Source organism: Diospyros lotus, chromosome 1 (genome assembly GCF_014633365.1).
Source record: "Diospyros lotus cultivar Yz01 chromosome 1, ASM1463336v1, whole genome shotgun sequence".
Classification (NCBI taxonomy): Eukaryota; Viridiplantae; Streptophyta; class Magnoliopsida; order Ericales; family Ebenaceae; genus Diospyros; species Diospyros lotus.
This window is the reverse complement of record NC_068338.1, coordinates 36,566,776-36,592,859: the sequence shown is the minus strand read 5'-3', so window position 1 is coordinate 36,592,859 and position 26,084 is coordinate 36,566,776. Positions and strand designations below refer to the sequence as shown.

Genomic DNA, 26,084 nt, shown 5'->3' with positions numbered 1-26,084 from the left:
CTTGATATCTTTAATATATCAAATAATGTTATTAAGGTTATATTTATACGTAATATTTTTATTATATTATATATTTTTCTTGATAAAAAAATTATTTTCATAACTCAAGTCAAATCCTCAATTGTTTAGCAATACAAATAAGACAAACTTATACAGTACTGTAGAACTATTCTTTTAATTTGTGATATAGTTAGTTGGCTATTTTTAAAAAGATGACTTTAAACACATTGAAAAGATCAAAAATATTGATTACTTAATTATTTAATTTGGTTCCGATAATTTTGTCTTAAAAATTAGAAAAACTCTACCAGTAAATTTTGATTGTCACACAGAGGGAAATCTAACTCAATTAGAAAAATGAAAAATCTCAAATAAAAAAAAAAAAAAATCAGCTTAAGGATAAGAGAAATTGAAGGTGATTGGCTCACAATTGCCTGTTCATGCTTCATCGCATACATGTATGTGCGTATAATATACACATTTTCTCAGCCTCACTCCAAAATTTCCTTATCTCTTGCTAAATTTTCTCGATTATTGACGAAGATATTGGTGGATAAGATTACCGATGGTTGCCCACCGTCCCACGCTCTAGAGCTCGCAAATTACATGCACAGAGGAACCCATCTCTCTCTCTCTCTCTCTCTCTCTCTCTCTCTCTGCAAGAACTCGACTGAAGTTCGAAGGTAGGGGGATTGGGTTTATTATACTTTATCATGAACTTAACTATTACTGTTACCCCACTTTAGGGTTTGTTTTTGGAATTTATGATTGAGCTCAAATGGGAATTCATTTCTTCGGTTCTCGAGAAAATGTGTTTTCTTCAAGCGGAGAGCTTGATTGGTTTTTATGGAACATTTTGGATTATTGGAATTTATTTTTATGCGATCGAGCTGATCAACGAAATGTTGCCAAAATCATATATGCCCAGATGGGATATCTTGATTTTGTATAAAAATTCTTCGTGTCTTAGGAGAACTAAAATAGGCGGAGCGTCGTTGATTGCTATTTTTGGTGATTCATCTTGTTTCTTGGTTTCTTGTTGCCATTACTGGTTAGTAAGGAATTGCCCATTGGGATATTCTGAAATCTATGACTTTTCACATTTTCGTTGCCAATTCAGGGAATTCATCTGTTATGAACTTTGATTTTGGCAGTAGGAAGAAATGGTTCTTCGCATGACATTTCAAATTTAGATTCTCCTTCCAGTAGTAGTATTAGCGTTGTGTTCAAAATTATTTGTCTGAATTCAAAAGTATAAATTTAGGGCTCAGCATAAATTTTCTGAAACTCGGTGCTTCCCAAATTTGGATTTTTTTGGTGAGGTTCCCATTCTCTAGTTCCTCCTGTTAATTTTTGCCATTTCTTTTGCTTATTGATTTTCTCATTTACTCTGGTAGCCTGCTTGTTTAACTACAATATGCATATTTGAACTGTCCAGCTATTGAGAAAATTATGACCAAGGTTGGAAATAGCCTCTTTGCAAAAAATGAAGCAAGGGGAAGGCTATGTACAAATATGACCCTTCCCCAATTCTTATGAAGTAGGGAGCCTTGTGTGCTAAGAATGCCCTTTTTTGAGCATGTAATCTATAAAATCACTTGAATTTTTTGGTACATAGAAGGTGGCCAAGCAAGTAATGCCATCCTACAACTTAATTGAGCTCATCATGATTTCTGTTTTAATAATATGAACTAGACATAAAAATAGTAGTTTTAATACATTTTGATGTTTATCAGGAGAAAGCCAATGTAAAGCCTCACATTCTATATTAGATTCTTGCCATTGGGATATCAACTGCCTGTTCTACCTCTTCCATTTGAATTCAATGCAGTCATTTCCAGGTTAACATCCCATTTAGTTGCAGGAATGATTTCTCTGGCCTTTGGCACTACTCTCAAGTCCTCTTGAAAAATTACACTTTATTTTTTTGGCATATGGGTGGGCTCTTTAACCTTTGCAAATGTTATAGATGAATATGGTGCAATTGCAAAAATTTATACTCCTCTGTAGTTGAAAATGGATTTTTGGAATTTATAATTTGCATATTTGCCATCGACCCTAACTTGGTTAGGATAAGGTGCAGTTGACGACGATGAAGGTTTTACTCACTGTTGAATAGCTTGTGTTGTTTCTGCTTTGGGTGAGATTTAATTTGGTTTTAACTAAAATTTTCAGTATATGATAGTTATCAGCTGCTTCTACAAGGTGAAGTTATCATATTCATTTTTCTTTCCTTATCCAATGGAGATCTAATTCCCTTTTTTTGTTTTTAATTTGTTATCAGAAGGGCTATCTGTTTGCAGATATGTTCTTTCTTCCTGTCAAGTTATGCTTTTCTAAAATTGTTTTTGCTGCACTGTTGACTGCGGTGCTTGTGAAATGTCACAGTTACATGTTCATTTCATAAACTTGCTGATATTTACAAGTTCTTACAGGAAATTCCTCTTAGAATTGTGGAAGAGGATCAGAATAGAAGTTCAGATAGCCTCTCTAAATCTGAGGCATTCAAGAATTCATAAAGACAGAGTTAGAAGGTACTCATGGGAGAGGCCAGTAAAGAGCGAGCTGATTCGGGGACCATCAACAAGCATGAAGAAGGAACAGATTCTGTTACAAATGAATGGGTTCAGGAATTGCGGACCAAGGTATATGACCATATTTACATGAATACTTAACCTCTATTTATTTGTTTGACAGATATAAAATTATAGTGTCACTTGTCTACCTTGCTAATGGTTTGGTTTGCCAAAGACCTATGCTGGTGTATTGCTTCCAAGTTAACTGAGATCAAACATTTTATTAGTTTTGGAATATCATTATTGCCGGATCTGTATGTCGAACTTGTCCCTGATGTATTGTGTTAGCAAGGCTATGAGTTTTGGAGGATATTTCACTCTAAACACTTGATGAATTTGTCTGGTAGTAATTTGGATGCACCTTCACTCTAAACACTTGTTTACCTTGTTATGACCTATATATCATAGGCTAAACGAGGGCTGTGATCTGGAAGGACATAGATCACTGGGATAGTATTCAGAATTTAAGGAGGCTTAAATAGGTTGTCTAGGTAGGAATCATTGATTGACGTGGGCCATGTGGCTAGTTCATTACTAAATAAGGCCAATGTTGGTACTGTAAAAGGAACGAGTTCATATAAGTTAAGGTTCTATAGACAAAAAGGCTGTATATTATGATATTTAAAGATATAACTGGTGGAAATGATATTTAACTTTTCAAGTAGTAGTTCAGTTTATTTGAAATTGTTGGACGTATTATTTGTTCAATGATTAGGAAGGGATCTTTGCAGTTCTTTTATCATTTTCCCAATTTTTTCTCTCTCTTTCCCCCCTTGCCCAAACAAAGGAAAAAGATGCCTAAAGGTAAACTAGTTGGACCAAATAATATATCAATAGGAGTATGGAAGCATGAGAGAACAATGCATCTTATGATTAAAAAATATTTAATGTGATTCATAAATAGAAAAAGATGTTTGACAAGTGGAGAAAGAGCACTACAGAGCCCATATGCTACAGAATAAAGGAGACATTCAAAGTTGTAAAAATTATAGAGGGTGAAACTAGTGAGCCATACTATGAAACTTTGGAGGAAAATGATTGAACAAATATTAAGAAAAGAAATTAAGGTCTCTGAGAACCAATTTGTTTTTATACCTAGTGAAGATAAAGATGCGTACGATGCAATTAAAATGGTTTAACCTTGTGAGAAGAGCAAGAGCACTAATAGAAGCACACACGTGAAGAGAGTGGATGGAGTGGAAGGAGCTTGTAGCAAGAGATGTAGAGGAAGACCGAAGAACCTTACAAAAGAAATGGCCATTGATAGACATGGTTAGAGAGCTATTATTGGTGAAGTGGACCCCACCTAATCAGATTAAGGTTTGTGATGATAATGATTGTTAGAAATTGGGAACACTGGCAGCCTTTAAATCACCCAAGAAACCACTCAAACACCTCACAACACACTCACAGCTCACCCGACCAACATACCACAACACAACCATATACTAAAGAACAGAAATTTAACGCAAGAACAGAACAAGAAATGAAAACATCAAACCATACAAGAAGACAAAGATTATCCTGGTTCAAGCCGACTTGAATCAGCCCTACATCCAGCCTTCAAACCCGAGCACAGCCTCTTTATTTGATAGATGATCAGTACAACAACTCCCCTCTTTCTCTCTCACGATACAAGTCTCTCCCAAGAATGTATAAAGACTACTTACACACACATATAGCCTTCCACTCTCAAAGCTCTCATGAAAAACAGAAAGAGAACATGCGGCCTCTTAACCCCTAGCCCTCACTGCCCTATTTATAGACAACAGTGAAATTTCCTAGACACATAATTGATATTTACAGTTTTACCCCCAAACTTTGAACTAATTACACTTGAGGCCCAACGCCTATCAACTAACCATTTAACCGCATATAAACAACTGCACAAAATACTATCACTAACTCAGACAATCTTCAACAATGATATTTTTAGTTTGTCTTTTTTGTCAAGGTTGGCTTGAATCAATACATAATTGATTTTTTTTGTATCCTGCAGTATAACCTTCATCACAAGGTTGGTTCATATGATAACAGGTGTCTTGGGGAACTGTTTTTTGATGGATTTAGTAGAGTTAAAACTTTGAATATATCCTTTTGATTTGCTGACTTGTTGATATTGCTTTTTTCTGTAACTCACTGGTTGATATTGCTTCATATGTTGTTATCCAGTGTAGATGGGTTTGTTTATCTTTATGGCATCTATACAGCGATACAGCAGTAGACATTCACAACATGACACTTCTTATTTTTTGTGAACTGATTTGCAGCAATATTACTCATGCCCTATGCCATAAGAGGTACAGAATTGGTGTAAATAAAAGGCTTAGAAATTCTCTGTCTGAAAAAAAAAAGCTCAGAAAAAATCTGGCAAAAAAAAAATATTAGAAATTTTATGTCTAGCTGGGTTTACTTTCCTTGAATTCGGAACAACAAGGCTTAAGAGAATGGGAAATTTTGATGTAGGATGCAAGTCACACTCGATGGAGCCAGTGAAGAAAGTTGACTCTGTGGTTTGACCATGTGCTTCAATCGCCAATAACTACACCTGTATTAAAGGGTGATACAAAAATTGAAAGTAAATGGCTAATGCTACTGTACTTCAAGGGAGAATAAAATTAAAAAAATAAAACCTTTTTCCTTCACAATACATGCATTTTGTTGTAAGAGGAAGTGGGCCCTATGATAATTGTTCTTTTGGAGGAAATGCTTGCTTTAAACCCTTGTGCTTTACTTTATAAAATATTGTGCAGTGCTGGAAAGATAAAATTTCATTCCCTTGTAATATTTCTTCCAAATGAAATGCAAGTGTGGAGAATATTTATTTTTCTTTGTTTAGCTTTTATTTCAATTTTCTCAAGAATCACTTTCCGGTATCATGTTTCTGGAAACAAAAAGGTTTGTTGGTTGAGACAATGTGGACAGGAATGATAGCAAATGGTTAATTAAAAATTTATGCCTCGAGAAAGGACTGAGTGAAATAGTGTTCATTTAGTCCCTCCAATCCGAGTTGTGACTGAAGAGGCTTTGTTGTTCAGTTATAAGTAGTCAGGAAAAAGAGTAAAAAGATAGAATATAGTATAAGTAATGGTGACTAAAACCCTATCCGAAAGCTTGGAGTATGTATCAAGGATCATAAAATTACTGAAAACCACTAATAGAAAAACACGTGCAATTCTGAATGCATAACAATATTCAATATATTCACTTCCTAGTGGCCTTTTGCTAGCATGACTAAATGGTTTGGAAGATAAACCATGACATTCTCTAAGACCAGGCTGTGATCAGCTCCCATTCCTTCTTTTGCTTATGGCATTTCCTATATAATATTTCTCCTTATGGTTGTAAGAGATTGGAGGTTTGCATTATCATCAGATGGAAAAGAAAAATGTTCAACTTCTCATGGTTTGCTTGTGGAACGGTATCTTGAAGATTGTACTTAATATTGTCCAAGCATTTATTGCCTTAATCGTCAATAGTGTTATGCCATGTAACAAAATGTTAAATTGCTTTAAACTTCTTGTGTATTTCAGTAATTTACCAAATGGTGACTTCTGTGTCTATTTTTTGTTTTATTTTCAGGGAAGAAATGAAGATGATGAGATACAACTGTATCCAGAGCCAGAATCTACCCTTTGCAGTTCATGCCTAAGCAATATCAATTGCCGCACTGTACGCTCAAGAACAAAACTAATGAACATCCTGATAGAGAGGGGGAAACCCCAGGAAGCCCTGAACATTTTCAATAGCTTGATTGAAGGGGGGCATATACCTTCTCTGATAACTTACACCACTCTTTTAGCTGCTTTGACCTATCAAAAGCGCTTCAACTCCATACACTCAATTATCTGTCAAGTGCAGAAAAATGGGATGAAGCCAGATTCTGTTTTCTTTAATGCTGTCATCAATGCTTTTTCTGAATCTGGAAACATGGAGGAGGCCATGAAAACTTTCCAGAAGATGAAGGAGAATGGATTTATGCCCACTACTAGCACATTCAACACTTTGATTAAGGGGTATGGTATTGCTGGTAAGCCTGAAGAGTCTATAAAAGTGCTAGAGGCAATGTCCCAAGAGGAAAATGTGAAACCCAACCTTAGGACTTACAACGTACTAGTAAGAGCTTGGTGTAACAAGAAGAAAGTTGCAGAGGCATGGAATGTAGTATATGAAATGATAACATTAGGTTTGCAACCTGATGTTGTTACTTACAACACTATAGCAACAACTTATGCTCAAAATGGAGAGACAGATCGAGCTGAAGGTGTGATTTTAGAGATGCAGAACCAGAATGTGCAGCCCAATGAACGAACTTGTGGTATCATAATTGGTGGTTATTTTAAAGAAGGCAAAATAAAGGATGCTATGAGTTTTGTGTATAGGATGAAGGAGTTTCAAGTGCGTCCTAATCTTGTTGTGTTCAATTCACTGATCAAGGGATTTCTGGACATGGACGATAGTGAGGGTGTTGATGAGGTTAGTTGTTGGTTATGTTACTTTCTGATTGATCCCTTTTGATCCAATGTTTTTCTCTGTTAGTCCGAAATGTTTAGAATTTTTTTCAGAATAAGGTGATTTTATATCAGTTTTATTTCTCGTTGTCATTTTCTGAGAAAAGTGTAGTTGCTTCAGCTAGGAAAAAGGGAAACAAAATAGAGAAGGAAAACTAGATTCCAAAGATTGCAGATTGTGATATTCCTTTCTTCCTACAACTGAACTATAGTCCTCTTATCACTAGTTTGGTAAGGGAATTTTATTTTTCTTATTTAGTTACTTTTGATATGTACTGGCTAGTTATAACATTACTGCAGGAAATAACTGACAAGTAAATGAGCGGATGGCACAGAAAATTTTTGATGGGTTAATCATGTCTAAATACCAAATAGTTGTTTATTTTTACCTTTCTTTTCCCTTATACTCTTAGTGAGCTGCCAAATCCAGGCCAGAGCTTGAGAATAATTTTATTTTCTACATCTGATTGTGCACTTAAGAATATGTCACTGCTAGTTTTTGTTTGTTATATATTACGCTTTTGCACTGACATTTTCTCCAGGAGAAGAGAGAAGGGGTGGGGATTTAAAAGTAAAGCACTCACATGTTTATTGATCCCAGGTTCTGACATTGATGGAAGAATTCGGAGTCAAGCCAGATGTTATAACTTTTAGCACCATCATGAATGCTTGGAGTGCTGCAGGATTTATGGACCGGTGTAAGGCAATCTTTGATGACATGGTGAAGGCTGGCATAGAACCTGATGCCCATGCGTATAGCATTCTTGCCAAAGGCTATGTGCGTGTACAGAAACCCGAGCAAGCTGAACAGCTTCTGACAGACATGGTTAAATCCGGTGTCCGCCCAAATGTTGTGATCTTCACGACCATCATAAGTGGATGGTGCAGTGCTGGGAGAATGGATTCTGCAATCAGGGTTTTCGAGAAGATGTGCGAATATGGAATATCCCCGAATTTGAAGACTTTTGAAACTTTGATTTGGGGGTATGCTGAAGCCAAGCAGCCATGGAAAGCAGAAGAAATGCTCCATCTCATGAAAAGTTATGATGTCCAGCCTGAGAAATCCACTTTCAAGCTAGTTGCAGAAGCTCGCCGTGCCGCTGGATTGACTGGAAATGCAAACAGAACTATTCTAGGTATCAATGGTAATCATGATGCAATTCAACAATTAGACGTGAATGACGAGATGCCGGTGGACAGCTTGGAGGGAGTTTATCACAAAGAAGTTATGAATTCGTATTCCAATCAATTTCATGTATCAAGCATGAGTATTAGCGATCAGAAAGGATCAGCTGCCTCGACCAAAAGAAGCCGGATGGTGCTGAAAGAAGCTGAACACTCATCAGATCCTCTGTGGAGCTCTATAAGATCCATGCATGTTACCTGTAAATCCGGAGCAAGAATGCCGATCATTTGCCAGAAGCAGTCGCAAGGGCAGCTTTTCATGTGCGGTCAGCTCGCAAACTCGTGTACAGTTGTGTTCTTGAACTAGACCAAAGCAGTCTCGTTACAGAAGCTTGTAATCGCACCAGAACAGTAGCTGAGGAGGAGATTGCAATTGACTTGTACATAGCCATAGGGATGACCATCTTCGCCACATCACATGAACGAACGTCTCAGGTACTCGACACAGTTAAGAATCAGCTGTTGTTACTGATCATATAAAATCTTAATAACCATGCAAATTTGCTTACTGTGCAGTTTTTCGAATTTGTTGTAAGACGGGCATTTGAATCTTCTGTGAAGCTAATGACAATGTTTCTCTCTCTCTCTCTCTTATCATTTTTCTAGACGTAGATATATTATTTTGAGTCATAAAATAAAGATAATATACGTCGAATAAATTTTTTTTTTAATTTTAAATAAACGTGTTTGTGATTGTATAAAAAATATTAAATATATTTATCCATTTTAATCATCTCATCTTAATTCTATAAGTAACATTTTTCACAAAATTTTTATTTCCTTAAACAATTGATCCTGAATATTCAAATTAATATTTTTCTAAAATAATTTAATCTCCAAATTTCAAAATAATATTATCAACAGTTGTTTTTTTTTCTACATAATCAGACACGCTTACTTTTTAACCTTCTTTCTATACAAAAATCATATTAGATTCCCACATTGCTTACATTAAAGATATATTTGATATATAACTTGAAGATTTTTTTATAAACAAATTATTTTTAGTAATTATATCATATGATTGTTTCAACTTAAACAATAGGAAGAGAAATATGGTAAAGTATTTACTTTAAATTTATGCAACAAAAGTTGGTGGAGTCTGACCAAGCGATTTTAAAGTGCCACATTACATTTCAGATTCAAAAGCTAATAATTAACTAAGATAAAACAACCCAATGAAAACACCCCCCAAATCACCTTATAATGGTAAGAATAATATTGCTTTAACATCATTTTAACGATATGTCTTATAAAATATATTATTTTTATTTGGATTGATTTTAAAAATTATTAAACTTTGGTTGGTGTATCAATTTTATAACAATTTTTGAAAATTTTCAATTTTACATTTGAACTTTTAATTTTGTAGTACTATTAAAATATAAACAATCAATATTCTTTTGATATATTAATTATTGAATTTTTATTTTTTCTATTTTTCAAACTTTTTTTAGTGAACATGATAAATTTTGAAAAATAAAAAAGGCCAAATTTGAAAAATGGAAAATAAAATAATAATTAATATATTAAAAGGGTACTAAATTGTCAATTACGAGATTATCATTTTACTTTAAATATCATTAAATTGTCAATTAAATGTTGGACAACCCGGCATGTAACTGCACGGGCCTGGACACATCCACGGCCCAAGTTGTAGGCTTGTAGCCCAATAGTAAGCATGTCACTAACCAACTAATAGGGTTCTCCGGGCTCTCCCGACCCGAACCGGCCCGGCCTTATTCAGAGACTACCGTTGGATTTTAAAAATTAGAAAAAGAAAAGACAAAACAAAAGGCAAATAATAGGTTTGTTTGAAATACGTTGGCTTCGGTCAGCCCCTTCAGTATTTGAAAATAGAACTTTTATGAGTACCGTTCGCATTCTCTCTCTGCAATATACACTCTCTCTCTCTCTCTCTCTCTCTGCAAAACCCTTACTTCCTCTCTCCACAATTCGACGGTTCGATCGTTGTATAGTGCGCATTGAGTCGATCGATTCACCTCTCTTTTCGGCGCTCTCTCTGCCGTCAGATCGCCTGAATTTCTGAGCTCATTTCGGTCAGTATTTTTCACTTCGCTATTTCGTTTTCACAAAGCATTTCAATTTGCTGGATGCATTCAATTTGGTTTCTTTATGTACCGTGTGCTGTAGTTTTACATAAACGTTTGTTTGTTTTAAAGTTCCGACTTTGAAATTCTGCATTTTCATAAGCCAAACCCTACTTAATTTTAAGTATACGGGGTCCTAATTTGGTCATAGTTATTCTTCCTGGTCTGGTTGGGTGTTCGGTTTTTACCACAATTTGTTTTAGAACGGCTAATTGTGTTGATCTAGCTGGCTGTTCTTGATTTTTTTTAAGCACCTGAACTTTGGGTCATTTTTTGACCAAGGAAATAGGATCATAGTTCAATCTTTTTACTTGACATATTTAAAATTTGCTCTGTACATATTTGAGTGCCACTAGTCAAATTAGTAATTAAAAAGTAGAAAATAACAAAAATGAGTCATGTGAAACATCTAGATTTCAAATTTCCTACTTTGTCATGGATAAACCAAATTCATAACTGGATTCTCAATAATGCATTTGGCATTCTGAATTTTTTCTCTTCCATCTCCAATCGTGAGACCAATGAGTAAGAGACAGAAATTATATCCATTATTGGCCATTTAGAATGTAATTATATCCTCGTTAATTCAAATTATTATGTTTTACATATCCTAATACAAGATACATGTTACTGAGTATTGGGCGGAAATTCTAGAGCAAAAACATTGAATCAACAAAATTCTCTACTTAAATATAATATCTTAAAGTTTTGACTTGTTTAGATCTTAAATTAGCCTCACAATTCATATTGGAAATGCAAGTTTGGATAAGCTTTTAGCCTATTGGAAAAAGGTGAGTTGGGTTGAGTTATTGCCTAGGCTTGAAGAATACCTTTATTATTTTAGAAGAGTTTTTATCACCAAATAGTCTTATATTTATGATTATGCCATAATAATTTAAGCAATCTATATTTACTTCACTTAAAGATATAAACAAACAATTCAATTTCTAAATCAAGAAATTAAATTGAATCATGTTAATGGGTTGATGGAATTTAATGGACAACATTTCAAATTTGTGCAAAGATTTGAAGGCTAAGGGCCTATTTGAATCTGCGTTCAATTTTCATGTATTTGTTTCTTAGTTTTTTCTTTCTATTAACAAAATGAAAACTAAACATGTTATTTCATAATACTTTGCTCTCTAATTTTAGAAACAAAAAGTTAAACATGTTATTTGATAAAATTTTTATCTATTTTATACGGTGATTAAATGCAAGTAATAATTCACTTGATATTGATGAAGAATACCATTGACCTAGGAAATGTGACTTTCTTCTCCTCTTTCTTCTTTGGTTGGTTGTCATTCTTCTTTTCCTTCTTCTTTATTCTTTTTCGTCCACCATCAGTGGACCAAATCTAGGTCACTGAACTTGGAGTGAACAATTTGAGTTTGCAAAACCAAAATTGACCCAAATGAGAGAGAGAGAGAGAGACATTATGTAGGCACTAGGCCAAAAAATATTTTCTTTAACCCATCACTGAGGATGACCTTTTATTTAGAAGCTCAGACTGTCCAAAATTTGTGGTCATGCACCTGCAAATCGGTGTGTGTGGTTTTGGCCAAAAATATTCAGAACTGGTTAAACATTTTCAGAAATGAAAGCAAGCCCCCCCCCCCCCCCCCCCCGACACACACGCGCGCGCGCAAAGAAAAGAAAAAGAAAATTGCAAGCCATAACAAATTCTATTGGGGGCTTATAGTTAGAGTTGCAAAACAATTCTACTCAACCTCAAATTTAAGTTTGATTTAATGAAAGATTGTTTAAACTTGTGTCACCCATCTCAAGAAACCACTCATAAAAGAATTTTGGAGACCTTTAATTTTCTGAGTGCAGCTAAATAAGATTAGAAATATGGAAAACAATTTCAGTTAAAAATCATTTTAGATGTGCTCAAAGTTGAACAAACGAAGATCAGGTATGTTTTTCTGTAAGCTTATTAATTCATCATACCAAGCTTCAATAACAACCTATTACTTGCTTTGGTTGAATGCTTTTTACAGTTCTACTAATAGCCCAATAAACTCCTTATATAACGGGTCGGTTTGACCATAGTGTTTCTCTTTGACCCGATTTGAAGGTTATCTTTGGTATATTAAATAAGAGAAAGAAATGGAAACGTATATTAGGGTTCGAAATAGCTTGCCCGCCAATAGCTTGCCCGCCTCTGCTGTATTTGAAAATCAAACTCAGGATTGTTTCCCGCTTTCTTTCTCTCTATATAAGATGCACCCTCTCGCTCTCTCTCTCTCTCTAGGGTTCAACTAGTTGGCAAGCTGCTTGTTCTGCAACATGCCTGCTTTCAACCTCTATTCTGTGAGTCTTTTTGCTACTTTACCTTTCTAATTGCAAAAGATATTTCAATCTGTTTGATACACCTATATCTGTGTTGTGTTCCCTATGTATGCGGCTTAGTTTTACATTATTGCTTACTTGTGCTAAAGACACCAATATTTGAATCTGTTTGATCACCTAATATCTGTGTTGTGTTCTCTATATATGTGGTTTAGTTTTACATAAACACTTACTTGTGCTAAACTCTGCTGCTGCATATCCTTTTATTTTATGGATCTGAATTTTACGGGCTTAGGGGTGTACAAGCACTTGCATTTTTCAGCAACTTAACTACTTGAACATTATACTAAGTTTACTTAGATTTGAGAATCTTATATGTGGTCTTAGTGTCTCTGCATTTATTCTTTACCAAATTTCAGTGTTTGATCTTTTTTCTTCCATGAATTTCTGATATAGAAGCCTTTAGAATTCGAGCAACAGGGATGAAATCATATTTGAATTAATGATCTCAATTAGCTTTCTTTGGTTTGCTGTAGGTGTAGGACTAAGCGATTTTACTTTACCTTAGAGATGGATTTTTTTAGTTTGCTTTCTAGAATGGCTAACAGAATGCAGAACTCATTCATTTTAAATCTTCCAAGTTGATTTCAAAAATTTCCATATGCAACAAAAACTTAGTTCATCTTGATTTAATAAAAAAGTCATCTCTACTAGCATAGGAATCTTTTTGATGGATGGTGGGAGTGGATTATGTCACAACTAATTACCACCGTAATTTGGTTGGCAACTGGGAAACCTTATCCTTTTCTTTTATGAGTTTAAGATAAGCCAATTGTGCCCACGTACCTGCATTTTTCCGAGATGTATATTTCAGAAAGTTGTGGAAAGCATTTTCATTCTTCAAGCATAGAAGTTTTTTTTTAGGAAGATTGAGAAAGCTCACTGTAAAATGTTACTCAGGCAACTGGTTGCATTCATAATTCACTGATTTGGTCGTTTTTATGCGCAATGGGAATTTGGGGTAATTTCTGATTAATATAAAAAGATACTAAAATAAATTTTCACAATTAAGATGATTCGGACATGCGAGAATAAGACCCCATAGAAACACCTATGAAATGAGTGGATGAAATGGAGGAAATTTGTAGCAAAAGAGGGAGAAGAAGACTGAAGAAAATTTGGTGGAAATCTTTAGACATGACATAGGATATAATTTCCTTACAGAGCATACGATCATGGATAGAAATGGTTGAATATCTAGAATTCATGTGGCCAACCCCACTTAGTTGGGATTAAGGTTTGCTGTTGTTGTTTGTATCTTGTAACAACTTGTTGTGGTCAAGTAGTTGTCAATAAGAATCTTAATCATTTGACTTTTATGAGTTTGAGTTTGATGGAAGTTGGTTCTGGGACATTTCTCCGGAGATGCCACAGTGTTGATACTACTAGTTTTGATGCTACTCTTATGTTGCCTTTAGTTAGTTAATTGTTCAATTTACACCCAATTTATGCAATTTAGATAGTTTATTGTTAGATAATCAGTTACTAGAATTTTATTCATAAGAAAGAGCCAGTATACAGTTGTAAGATGGACAAGGAAACAGCTAACAGAAAGTAAAATTTAACAAAGAAAAAGCCATTAAATGGTAGTGAGATCATCAAAGAAACAGTTATGAAAAGAAAGATTTGTAGATGTCTGCATGTCAATCACTCCACAGAGCTATAAGCAATTGCATTGATAAGTTTGCTTTGTTTGAGCTCATGTTTTTTTCAAAATGTCATCACTGGGATGTTTCCTGTTGATTTTCTTTTCATTTATTTATATTCCTGAAATCTTATCATGTGCACTTTAAACTTTAAGAGAGGTTCACTCAGTTTGTGTGGATTTTCTTAATCGCTTTCTTTATGTTATTGTTCCCATTATGCCTTTGATATTCTAATATTTGTTTCACATTTGTTCCTTTCTTAGACTGTCATCCCATTTGTGAGAAGGTAGCTCCTGCCTCTCCTTTGGAGAAATTGATAATGATCTGGGGAAGAGATTCTAGAGAGAAGTGCAGTTATATAGGAACCAGGTTAAACAGATTTGCTTATCTGTCTAGCAGCAATGGAAAGTGATAGAACAAATACTACTTCAGATGGGGTCAGTGGCGATCTTCAGAGAAAGCGACCAGTGCATGGGTATCTTTCTAAAAGAATGTGGAAAATAATTCTTTGCAAGAATTTCAGAAATTTTCATCTTTAACTTAATTGTTGAGAATACTTTTATATACTTCTATTGTATGAAATTATAGATCTTTGCCCCTGGCATTGCATTGTGTGTTCTTGATACAAGTGAGAATGCAGAGCGTGTTCTTTCTTCTCTTCATTTTCCTTTCCTCTGGAGCTCCTTTTATAGGTTCTTTTCTTTTACAACATCTGGTTCACCAAGAAAGGAAAAAATAGACTCATTGACTTAGTTTTAGTTTAAATATCAAAAAAATAAGAGAGAGTCGTCCTTACAAATATGAATGCTTCACATGTTTCAACCACATGGCTAGAGATCTTTTTATAGTTTTTATATGGCTATAGAATATCATGTGACTGAGAAAATGATCATCTTGTCAACCTCCAACCTCCTTTAATGCTTATAGTTGCTGTCATTGTATAGGAGGACTAGTGGCCCTACAAGGCGCTCAACAAAGGGACAATGGACACCGGAAGAGGTAAATGCTAGTTTTCTTCAATTTCAATGAAGTATATCCACATTTGTAACTTATCATTCTTGATTAATACATGTTTTCTTATGTGTGACATCAAGCATCTTGGTTATAAATGATATGCTTCCTGACCCTGGTTTTGGCATATTATAATTACAATCTTTATTTAAGGAATTTGACTTCAAATGCATCTTGTTTATTTCTTCACATGGTGGACTATCTTCCTTTTTTCAAGTACCAACAACCATTATGTTAAGAGTTCTTTGGTTGTCTTTAGTGCCTTTTTTCTTCCCTATATAATATGATTTTTTCCATTTAAATCTCATAACTGAATGTTTTGGTCATTGTACATCCCATTGTTTAGAACTATTATAAATTATAACTTCATAAATTTGCCTTATTTCAACTGGTGTTAACTCTCTCTCTCTCTCTCTCTCTCACACACACACACACACACACATGCTAGTATCGTCACTCTCACATTTGGAATATGAAAACTTGTCTCACATTTTATTTAAAAGCTTTTTAAGTAACTGTTAACCAATGTGAAACCCATCAAATTAAACATAATCAATTTTTGACAAATGAGAAAACTGTTGGAGCGTAACCCTCTTAGTGACACTATATTGTCAAAGTGTAGAGAAAAATTTGGTAAGGCTAAAGCAATAGAAAGAAAAACAAGCGATTTGAGCCAAGTGAAATGCATAAAAGATGGAAATCAAAAGGAGATGGATAGAGTATTTCTCAAAGTTATTTAATGGAAGTGGAGAAACAAATGTTATGCTAGAGCATTTTATTAGTACTCTGCAAAAAATAGAAATTACATGTTTTTTTTACACTACTTTTCCAAACAAAATAAAACAAGCTAGGAAAAAGATGAAAAATAGTGAAGTAGTTGGACCATATAATATCCCAAAAGAACCATGGAAATTCATGGAAGAAGAGGGCATTCTTTGGTTAACAAAATTATTCAATGTGATCCTTCAATCAAAAAGGATGCTAGACAACTGAAGAAAGAGCATTTTAGTGCCTATTTGTAAGAGCAAAAGAGATGTTCAAAATTGTGAAAATTATAGAAGGGGTAAGTTAATCAGTCAAGTTATGAAACCTTGGGAAGAGGGTAAAGCAAAGGTTAAGAAGAGAAACCAAGGTCTTTGAAAACCAATTTGATTTGATGCTTGGTAGGTTAACTATGGAAGCTATCTATTTAGATAGTTAGATGTCTAACAGAAAGGTCTATAAATAAACAAAACGATTTGCATATGGTATTTATAAACTTGAAAAAAATCTACTATAGAGTCCCCAAAGATCTTGCAGAAGGTGTAGAAGAAAGGAGCCTAGATTACTTATATACAAGGTTATTAAGGACATGTATCATCAAGTAAAAACATATGTTAAGACTTGTGGAGGAGGAGATAAACAACAACAATATATCAAGCCTTTATCCCACTATTATGGTGTCTGCTACATGAATTCTAGATTTTCATTCATTTCTATCCATTGCTAGACTTGTGGAAGAAATACTAAAACTTTTTTAGTTGTAATTGGATTACACAAGGATTTGCACTGACTCTTGACCTCTTTACTCTTGTGATGGATGGACTGACAAAGCACATCTAAGAAGTGCTTTGGTGTATGTTATTTATAGACAATATTATTATGGTGGTTGAGATAAAAAAAGGCACGAAGAGAAAAACCTTAGAATCCAATGGCTTTAAGCTGAGTAGGTCAAAAACTAAATATATAGAATGTTAGTTTAGTAAAAATAAAAGCACAGATGATGTCATAGTGAGACTTGGAGATCAAGTTATTCCAAGAAAAGATAAGCTTAGATATCTAGGATAATTTTTTCAAAAGGAGGGAGACTATGAAGGATGTTGCTCATAGAATCAAGGCAATATTGAAGTGGAAAACTATATCAAACATTTATGCTATTACAAAATCCTTTAAAACTAGAAGTGACGTTTTATCAAATGGCTATGTGATCATCTTTGTTGTATGGTTTAAAATGTTAGGCAATTAAGAACCAAGATGTGTAAAGTATGAGTCTAGTTTAGATGAGAATGTTATAGTGGATGTGTGGCCATAAAAGAAAGACAAAACAAGAAACGAGATCATATGTAATAAAGTTGGAGTGTTGCATGTTGAATAAAAGATGTTGGAGTCACGATTAAGGCTCTGGGCATGTGACAAGAAGACTGATAGATGAAATTGAGAAAGTTTATAAGAAAAAGGGAAGGGAAGACCAAAAAAACTAAGTGAGAAACTTTTACACATGAAATAGGATGCAAAGGCCTTACAGAGAATATAGTGATGGATAGAGATGGCTGGAGGTCTATAATTCTTGTTGTTGGCCATCTAGTCAAAGTGTAGACTCTGCATTTTTTTTTTCTTCATCTTTAATAGTAACATCTTTAAAGTTCTCACAACTTCTATCTGAAGGGTTACAGTTTATTGTATTCAACTGATGCTTTTTTGATGCACATGTGGACTTAAAATTTCCTTTCCCTGCATTCTTAATGAAATGAGTTTTGGTTATTTTATTTTATTTACATTCAGGATGAGATCTTGCGCAAAGCTGTTCAACGCTTTAAAGGGAAAAGCTGGAAAAGAATAGGTATTTTGAAATTATCATTTTCATCTATATTGGAATCGTGTTTGTCTTTGTTTATGTTTTTTCCCATTTCTCTCAAGTATGAAAGAAACAGTTATTTTCTTTCTTTGGCTTTTCTGGCTTTCTTTTCTCTGCCATTTTAATGTTTCATTCTCATTTTTATTGTTTGGAGGGAGGAGTGTTGGTACTTGGATGCATACTTACTTCAGAGGAAATCATTTGATTAAATAGCTGTATGATTTGAAATTTCTGCAAGATGTGTATGTGTTACATTTGTTATGGAACCCATCTCAGATGAAGAATGAGTGTGATTCTCTGGCTATCTTGAAAAGTTAGATGGAGTTAATGAGCCATGAATACTCACAAACAACTTCCTTCATATCAGTTCATTTGCATCAACAGTTGTGAACTGTTACAGCTCCTCCATACCGGTTCACTTGCATTGCAATCCAAGTGCTCTCTGAACTTTGCTTTAGGCCAACCATAGCACAACTCTCTCAATTAACTTAGCCCCAGTCAAGCCCATTCAACAGTATTGTGAAAGCGCAACCTTGCATGAATTCTAGTGTCAAAAACTGGTGGCCTTTTGAGGGAATGGACTAACTTTACTTGTATAGAAATCTGTCTATTTCTGCAGACAATGTTAGAGATCTTTTAAAAATAGATAGCACATAACAGAGAGACAATGCTTCCCAAAATTTCTACTTCAGAAATTCTAAATATCTGAAAGAATTGGGTTTGTCCTCTCCTCAGAGGTGGTGTTTTGTCTATCTGCCCAAAAAACAAAAAATGATAAGATTATCTTACAAACAACCTTTAAGTTGATTTTCTTACCCATTTTGTTTCTTTTGAATATTTGGAAAGGAAATTGGAAAAAAGGATTTAAAACTTCACTTTTTTTTTTTTTTTAATCAAGGAAGATCGGAGATATCTTTGTAGAAGTCCTAAGAAGTTTTGTACTGGATAAGAACAATGCAGCTCTATTGTTGTATTCACTTTTTCTAAGCCAATAATTTTCTGCAAGAAAGTCAAAATTCAATAATATATTTCCAGTCACTTCAAAATAGTGGTAGTCTTTTCATGTGCATAATCATATTTTCTGCTTATACTCTGGAAATTGTTTTCTTTTTAACTTTGTTTTATTTGTGAACTCAACATTTTCTGTGAAAATCTCGTTTTGACCAAGGCCGTGCAGGGTAATTTTTTTTTCTTTTTAAGTACGTAAATACTTGAAAACCACAAGTGGAAATCATCAAGTGTATTTGCTTGTCTTCCCTATATAGGGTACATTACAGTATATATGCAGCCATTTCTAATTTTGTTCATTCATTTTTAAGTTCTGTTCTTTGAGGACTCAAGTACATGTTAAGGTTTTTTTCACTACATGCGAAAGTATAGCTTCCAAGTGCTCTAATACTAAGTTATTCCTGAAAGAATTGACAAAAATGAACATGGGTTCATTTATAATGCTCTTCCTACCCCTTGCACTTGGCTTCTATGTTCTAGTGGGTCCTGACGTCCTGTAGTTTTGCCATTTTTTAGAATATTGTTTGAAGATTGTTTTGTACTGGAATTTTATAGAAAGAGAAATCAACCAGCACAAGAAAAATGTTTTAAATATTTCAGGCCTTCTATATGGATTTTTCCCTTTTCTCTTTTTGTTCTCTATTTTTGGACTTCCAGAATACTACATCTGACCTATAACATATGCAAAGGTGATATGTTGCCCGTGTGTTGCCCAATGTGGGCATGCAGGGGAGGGGGAGGGCACGCCCCCCTTTGAGTTTGCTCGCGTTGGGCAAACGTTATGTTGCCCGACACGGGCAACATAACATTTCACATAACATATGTGTTATACATCATTGACTCTTAAATCCTAGTGTCTTTTTTTTTTCCCCCTGAAATTGTGCTTTGTGCAGCTGAATGTTTCAAGGACCGGACAGATGTACAGTGTTTACACAGGTGGCAGAAAGTTTTAAATCCAGAACTTGTCAAAGGTCCATGGACTAAAGAGGCAAGGCATTATCCTTGGTTCTTGTTTTTACAATTCACCTTGTGTTACACTGTTAAGTTTAATAACTGAAATATTCATGAAGATTTTATTATGATTGCATTCTCTTTTAACAATTTGTGCAGGAGGATGAGATAATGATTGAATTGGTGAATAAGTACGGGCCAAAAAAGTGGTCTTCCATTGCACAACACTTGCCAGGACGTATTGGAAAGCAATGCCGGGAAAGGTAAAGTTAGGAGCTTCTCCAACTCAACTCAAAAATTCTTTTTCTCAACTACTAAATGTTTTGTCTTTGAAGCTCTGTGCAGTTTTTCTTTCTAATAAAACAAGTTCCATATTGAACTTTTGACTTCATTTAGCATGTGAAGTAAGGATAGAAGAGGAAAATTTCATACCATGCTGGTTTTAGTGGAAGATATTTTGGGTTATTGTGATGAGGAAGAAGTTGGATATGGAGGGAAGGGGATGGTAATTTGGAAATGTTGTTAGGAAAGGAACTTCAGTTGGGTGTAGCAAGGTGCCCACTTGCTGTTTCTGCCCCATCATGATAACATTTAGATGTACAACCACTTTCAGAGCACTTGCTGTTTAGCTGAAATTGAGGGCTAGCTTGGGTAGCAAGGTAAGGTTGCTCCTTGTGACTGAAATATCACATATTCAAGTTTTGGAAATAGCCTCTTTGCAAAACTGAGGGTAAAGTTGTGTACAGAAACAACATACCCCCAACCTTGTAAAGAGGGGAACCAAGACTCAGGAACCTCGTACACTAGGGCTGGTTTCTCAGTATCCAAACTCTATCCTTCATGTATGTGGGTTGGTGGTTTTGTCAAGAAAATTTCATCTGAAAGGGCTGAAAAGACCTATATGTGATATTGTGCAATCACAAAACAATTGCCTTGGGCACCACTTGCATGAATGTGATATTCTATGTTTTGTAGTCAAATGGGCTATGTGATTGGAATTTACCATTATTTCCCATCACCACTTGAATTTCTAACTTTTGACTACAGCTACTTCCGAACTCATGCAAATGATTGGCTTTTGAACTAGTGACTTCAGCTTCATCATATGTGTAAAGTTTCTTAGTCATTTGATAGTTGATTGCAACTCCTCGATAAATTGCTTTTAACATCAAATTTCACTTTTCTTAGGTGGCATAATCATCTTAATCCCAATATCAACAAGCAGGCCTGGACACAAGAAGAGGAGTTAGCTTTAATTCATGCCCACCAAATTTATGGGAACAAGTGGGCAGAACTGTCAAAGTTCCTGCCTGGGAGGTACGTAATACAACAATTTTCAAATCTTACTTTATTGAATTTAGATCTTGCCTATGCTTTGCATCCTAATATGCTTCATATCTTCTCAAAATTTTATCTCCCAATTGTTTTTATATGCATACTCTGCCAGAGTTCATTCTCTTTATCTGTGTATGTCATGGAAATTATTATCATTTCAAACTTATGTTTAAATTTATCAATTACCATTACATGTTTCTGGAAACTTGATGATTGCATGCCATCAGGACGGACAATGCCATTAAAAATCATTGGAACAGTTCAGTGAAGAAGAAGTTGGACTCGTACTTGGCTTCTGGCTTACTTGCACAATTTCAAGGCCTGCGGCATGTCAGTCATCCACACCAATCAATGCCTTCATCTTCTTCAATGGTTCAGGAGAGCAGTGCGGATGATAATGTTCCCAAAGCTGGGACAGAAGCAGAGGATATTTCAGAATCCAGTCAAGAGTCAGCTGTTGTTGGTTGTTCTCAGTCTATAAGCGATGCAACTAATGCAGAGACACATGCAAGTGGTGAACGCCAACTAACCAAAGAATTTAGTCAAGAAAAGGATCCAAGCTTTAATCAAGGATCAAGTTCTGAAAATTATCACACAGCTCTTGAAGGAGTTGCTTTTTCCATACCACAATTACCACCTTGCATATTGAGTGGCTCTTCCCAGTTCCTTGAACATAATATAACAAATGACTGGGGAAATTTTTCTGGGCAAGATTGGCAGCGTAATTCAGACGAGTTGCCTAACATAAATTCACCTGATTTGGGGCAGGAATCTTCAGAGTTCTTGACACATTGTGTTAGTGAAAACCACCATGAAGTGCCATTACAAACTTCTGAAGGTTTGAGTGCTTGCCCTTCAATGGGAAATGTGGTCTTTGATTCTGACCATCCAGAGGGTATATTGACATCTGAAGATGGCATTAGCAGGGTGATGTACCCAGAGACAGATAATGATGCACATTTCTCCTCTGGAAACTTTATAAGGTGCTCAAATTTTAGCAGTTTTAACGGAACCACTGTTTTTTTATTTAATCAATCCTCAAACTATCAGGTACCTGAAACTGCGGGTGCTTCAGCTTCAGAATCATGTTATCCTTCTGATGTATTAGCAACTTCAAGCTCTCAACCTTTCACTGTTCCTTCACAAATTCCTCCTGATGATGGTACAGTTTTATTTGATAGTGACCCCAATCAGCTTGGTGATCTCTCCCTTCACCAAGAAGAGGAACTTCTGGAGAGTCTAAATGGTGGCTTCATTTGTACCAATGACTCTCTGAATTCTTCTTGCAATGGTGGCAGAGATAACATGGATCTGCAATATCATCAAGATCGGGCAAATGATTCTTCAGAACCAGTTCAACTAGATGCTTTCAACTCAGGACCATTAAATAATACCCAAACTTGTCCTTCGGTTGATGAAGACCCAGTTGTACCAACTGAACAGGAGGATGTGGGAACCCTATGCTATGAGCCGCCTCGTTTTCCAAGCTTGGATATTCCTTTTTTCAGCTGTGATCTTATACAATCTGGCAGTGAACTGCAAGAGTATAGTCCTCTCGGTATTCGGCAACTGATGATGTCAACTGCGAATTGTTTTAGTCCATTCAGGTTATGGGACTCTCCATCTCGGGATAGCCCCGATGCTGTGTTGAAAAATGCTGCACAAACTTTCACATGCACGCCATCAATATTGAAGAAGCGAAACCGTGACTTGGTGTCACCAATGTCAGAAAACAGAAATGAGAAAAGGCTTGAAAGCAACATAAATCAGGAGTCATTTTCCAACTTGTCTAGAGATTTTTCTCAACTAGACTTCTTGTTTGACGAGAATAAGGAAAATTTTGACAAGAAAGTACCTTCACTGTCTCCCCTATCAAAACAGAAAGGAAAGTCCAGATACTGGATTGATAATAAGGAAAATATGATTGATGCTGTAGGTGTGGGTAAAGAAAGCATTTTCTGCAGCGTAATTCTGGATAAAGAGTTTGATAGCAGTAATCCCAAGGACAATGCAAAGCAAGGGCTTGCCATCGTTGATGCTAAAACAAAGGGTGACTCTGATGTTGCAACCCAAAATGTGAGTCTATCATACTTTATATGTTGCGCGAGGGAGGGATCATAGCTAGCTTTTTAGATTTGTATCTTCTCACCTCCCTGTTTTGCAATTTTCTTTTTCTCTATTTAATTTCTTGAAATTATTTCTTTTGATCATTTGAATGCCAGACAGCAACTTATTGTTACTGGGTTTGATTTTCCTAATAATTGCTTTCTCATATTTGTCTAGGCATTGGCTGTAGTTTTAATTTTTGACCTAAGGAGTTGGAAATAACTTCATTGATGAATCTTTTTACTTAGTTTTGTTTTTGAATGTGGCGCAGCAACTTTCAGGAGTACTTGTTGAACATAATATGAATGAACTGTCATTCTTTTCTCCCGACCACTCTCAAATCAAGTCAGACAAAACCCTTGGGCAAAGAAAAAGGATTCCCACAAACCTGTATTCTAAGATGTTGGAAACTACAAAGAGCCAAAGTGCTGTTTCAGAATTTTCATCAGGGAATCCATCTTCATTGCGTATTATTAGCTCTCCTACCATTTCCAGAAAGGATGAAAATCAGTTGGTCGCAGCTACATATTCACAAACTGCTCCCGCATCAAATTCCCTGGAGATCATGACTGAAAGTTGTGGAAATGGTGCTGGTGTTCAAAACTTGAGCACGTAAGAATTTTTTAGTTCTTCTCTCTTTTTTATGGTTATCATAGTTTCTCTTTCATGCAAACTGGAGAATACTAGTTGTGAGAGTGATCTCTTTTTTCATCATGGAGTTATCATTATTTTTTATGAAATTTCATCTTTGACAATCAAGAAGAGTGCCTTCATTGGGTTAATTGGAAACACTTATATGTGAAGATTTACATCAAAACATTTTGTTGAGGACAGGAAATATTGTTTTCAAGACTTGCACTCTCTGAACCATTACCAATGTCTATGAGACTGCCTTCCTCAAATTTAATGTTCTTGTTTTCTCTTCCCTGGCTTCTAAAAAATATATGGTGGCACCTAAATCTGCATATGATCTTCTAGCTTCTCTGATGATTTTATTGCCAGATTTGGTGAAACGCCTTTCAAAAGAAGCATTGAGTCTCCTTCAGCTTGGAAGTCTCCTTGGTTCATTAACTCTTTTGTGCCAGGGCTGAGGATTGATACTGATGTAACAACTGAGGTATTTGAAATCCCGATAGTTATTTGTTTTGTTCAGTCATGTGATGGACATGTCTATATTTGTTTCTTCTTTGTCTTTTTCTCTTGATTCCTACAGGAGTTTGGTAATTACTTTATAAGCCCTGGGAATAGAAGTTATGAAGCCATTGGGCTAATGAAGCAGTTAAGCGAGCATAATGCAGCTGCTTTTGCTGATGCCCAAGACGTGCTGGGGGATGAAACTCCTGAAACAATATTGAGGAAAAGATACTCCAACAACCAGAAACTGGAAAAGGAGAACAACTGTGCCTGGAAAAGTCTGACAGAAAATCAATCCCCTTTCAGTTCAAATGTCTTGGTATGGTTTTGCAGCACTTGAGAATTTCTTTGCCATCCATTTTTACTCTTGCATAGCTTTTAATGCATGGTAGTTTTCTTTTTTTTTCTTGCTAAGTATTAATGCATGGTAGCTTTACAAAGCTATCTTTTGTTTCATTCCTAGCCTACAAGAAAACACAGTCTTACATCACTTATAATTGGACACTGCATAAGTGATCAAAATTTGTCAATCTGTTGTAAAACTTTTAACTTTTATGCTTGAAGTTGGCTGAACTCTGAAAGCTGGCTACTCAAGATTAATCACATGTCTCCTCCACGTAATATATTTACAAATGTACAAGATCGTCCTGTTTAAAATTCATTCCCAGTTATTAGTTGTCACCTCTTTCAAGAGTTTTTTACAGATTGTTTGACACCCTATACCAGACCAGTGTCCCCGACTTGTTTGTATCTCCAAGACTCAATCCACTGGTGTCTTTGAACCATTAGGCCCATGCTTTCCAGGATAGAGTAAGGAACGAGTCAAGGCTAATTTGTTCACTGGTCTTTAGTTGTATCCAATTTCTATGTGAATTTGAGCTATATGGGTCTACTAAATAGGAAATGCAGGAAAACTGCAGGTTGATGCTAAGCTGAGATCGATCCTTTGACAAAATGTCATGAGATATACCATTTTTTGTATAGTTCGACTATAATAGTCGAATACAGTTCTAACACCGCCCTTTTTTGTGGTTTTTTTTCCTTCCTCTGGAACTATTTGCAGAAGGAACGTCGGGTGCTTGATTTCAGCGAATGCGGCACCCCGGGAAGAGGTAGTAAAGGAAGCCCATCTTCCCGTCTATCAAAGGATTGCAAGTAGCAGATTTCTTTGGCTAGTTGGTGTAAAATTTCAAAATGGTCATATAAGTATATCTGTATTTTTGCCTTTCTTTGTGACATGCTCTTTCTTTCTTGAACTGCAATGACAATTTCTTGACTTCTATATTATTCCATTGATCAAAAATCGTTTGTGGATGCTTGTTTTCCTTTACCCTTCCTTTTTTTTTTTTCTTTCATCCTTATTCTAATCAGAAAAGGAACAAATTCAGTATTGCATGAGCAGTTGTTTGTAAACTCTCATTATCTTCCAATGCGACTACACCCAGTAAAATCTTTATTGAAAAGGCAGGTTATATCTAAACAAATGCTGAAGGCTCAATTGAAGCAGTCAAAGAGTTGAAAGTAGCAATGGTAGGCAATCA

The 26,084-nt window shown here is 35.3% G+C and overlaps 2 protein-coding genes across 2 annotated transcripts; both read left to right on the top strand.

Annotated features, from left to right (window-relative positions):
* Positions 1–487: 487 nt before the first annotated feature.
* Positions 488–8,867, top strand: LOC127811314 (pentatricopeptide repeat-containing protein At5g25630). The gene is made up of 4 exons (XM_052351061.1): positions 488–683; positions 2,436–2,645; positions 6,159–7,052; positions 7,689–8,867. The coding sequence occupies exons 2-4, from the start codon at positions 2,541–2,543 to the stop codon at positions 8,577–8,579; spliced, it is 1,890 nt and encodes a 629-aa protein (XP_052207021.1). The 5' UTR covers positions 488–683; positions 2,436–2,540; the 3' UTR covers positions 8,580–8,867.
* Positions 8,868–9,961: 1,094 nt separating this feature from the next.
* Positions 9,962–25,867, top strand: LOC127792968 (transcription factor MYB3R-1-like). Its single transcript, XM_052323673.1, has 12 exons — positions 9,962–10,332; positions 14,648–14,859; positions 15,329–15,383; positions 17,937–17,994; positions 19,911–20,005; positions 20,128–20,231; positions 21,157–21,285; positions 21,531–23,379; positions 23,681–24,021; positions 24,412–24,526; positions 24,623–24,862; positions 25,607–25,867. Exons 2-12 carry the CDS (start codon positions 14,786–14,788, stop codon positions 25,700–25,702), a joined length of 3,156 nt encoding a protein of 1,051 aa, XP_052179633.1. The 5' UTR covers positions 9,962–10,332; positions 14,648–14,785; the 3' UTR covers positions 25,703–25,867.
* The last annotated feature ends 217 nt before the right edge of the window (positions 25,868–26,084 follow it).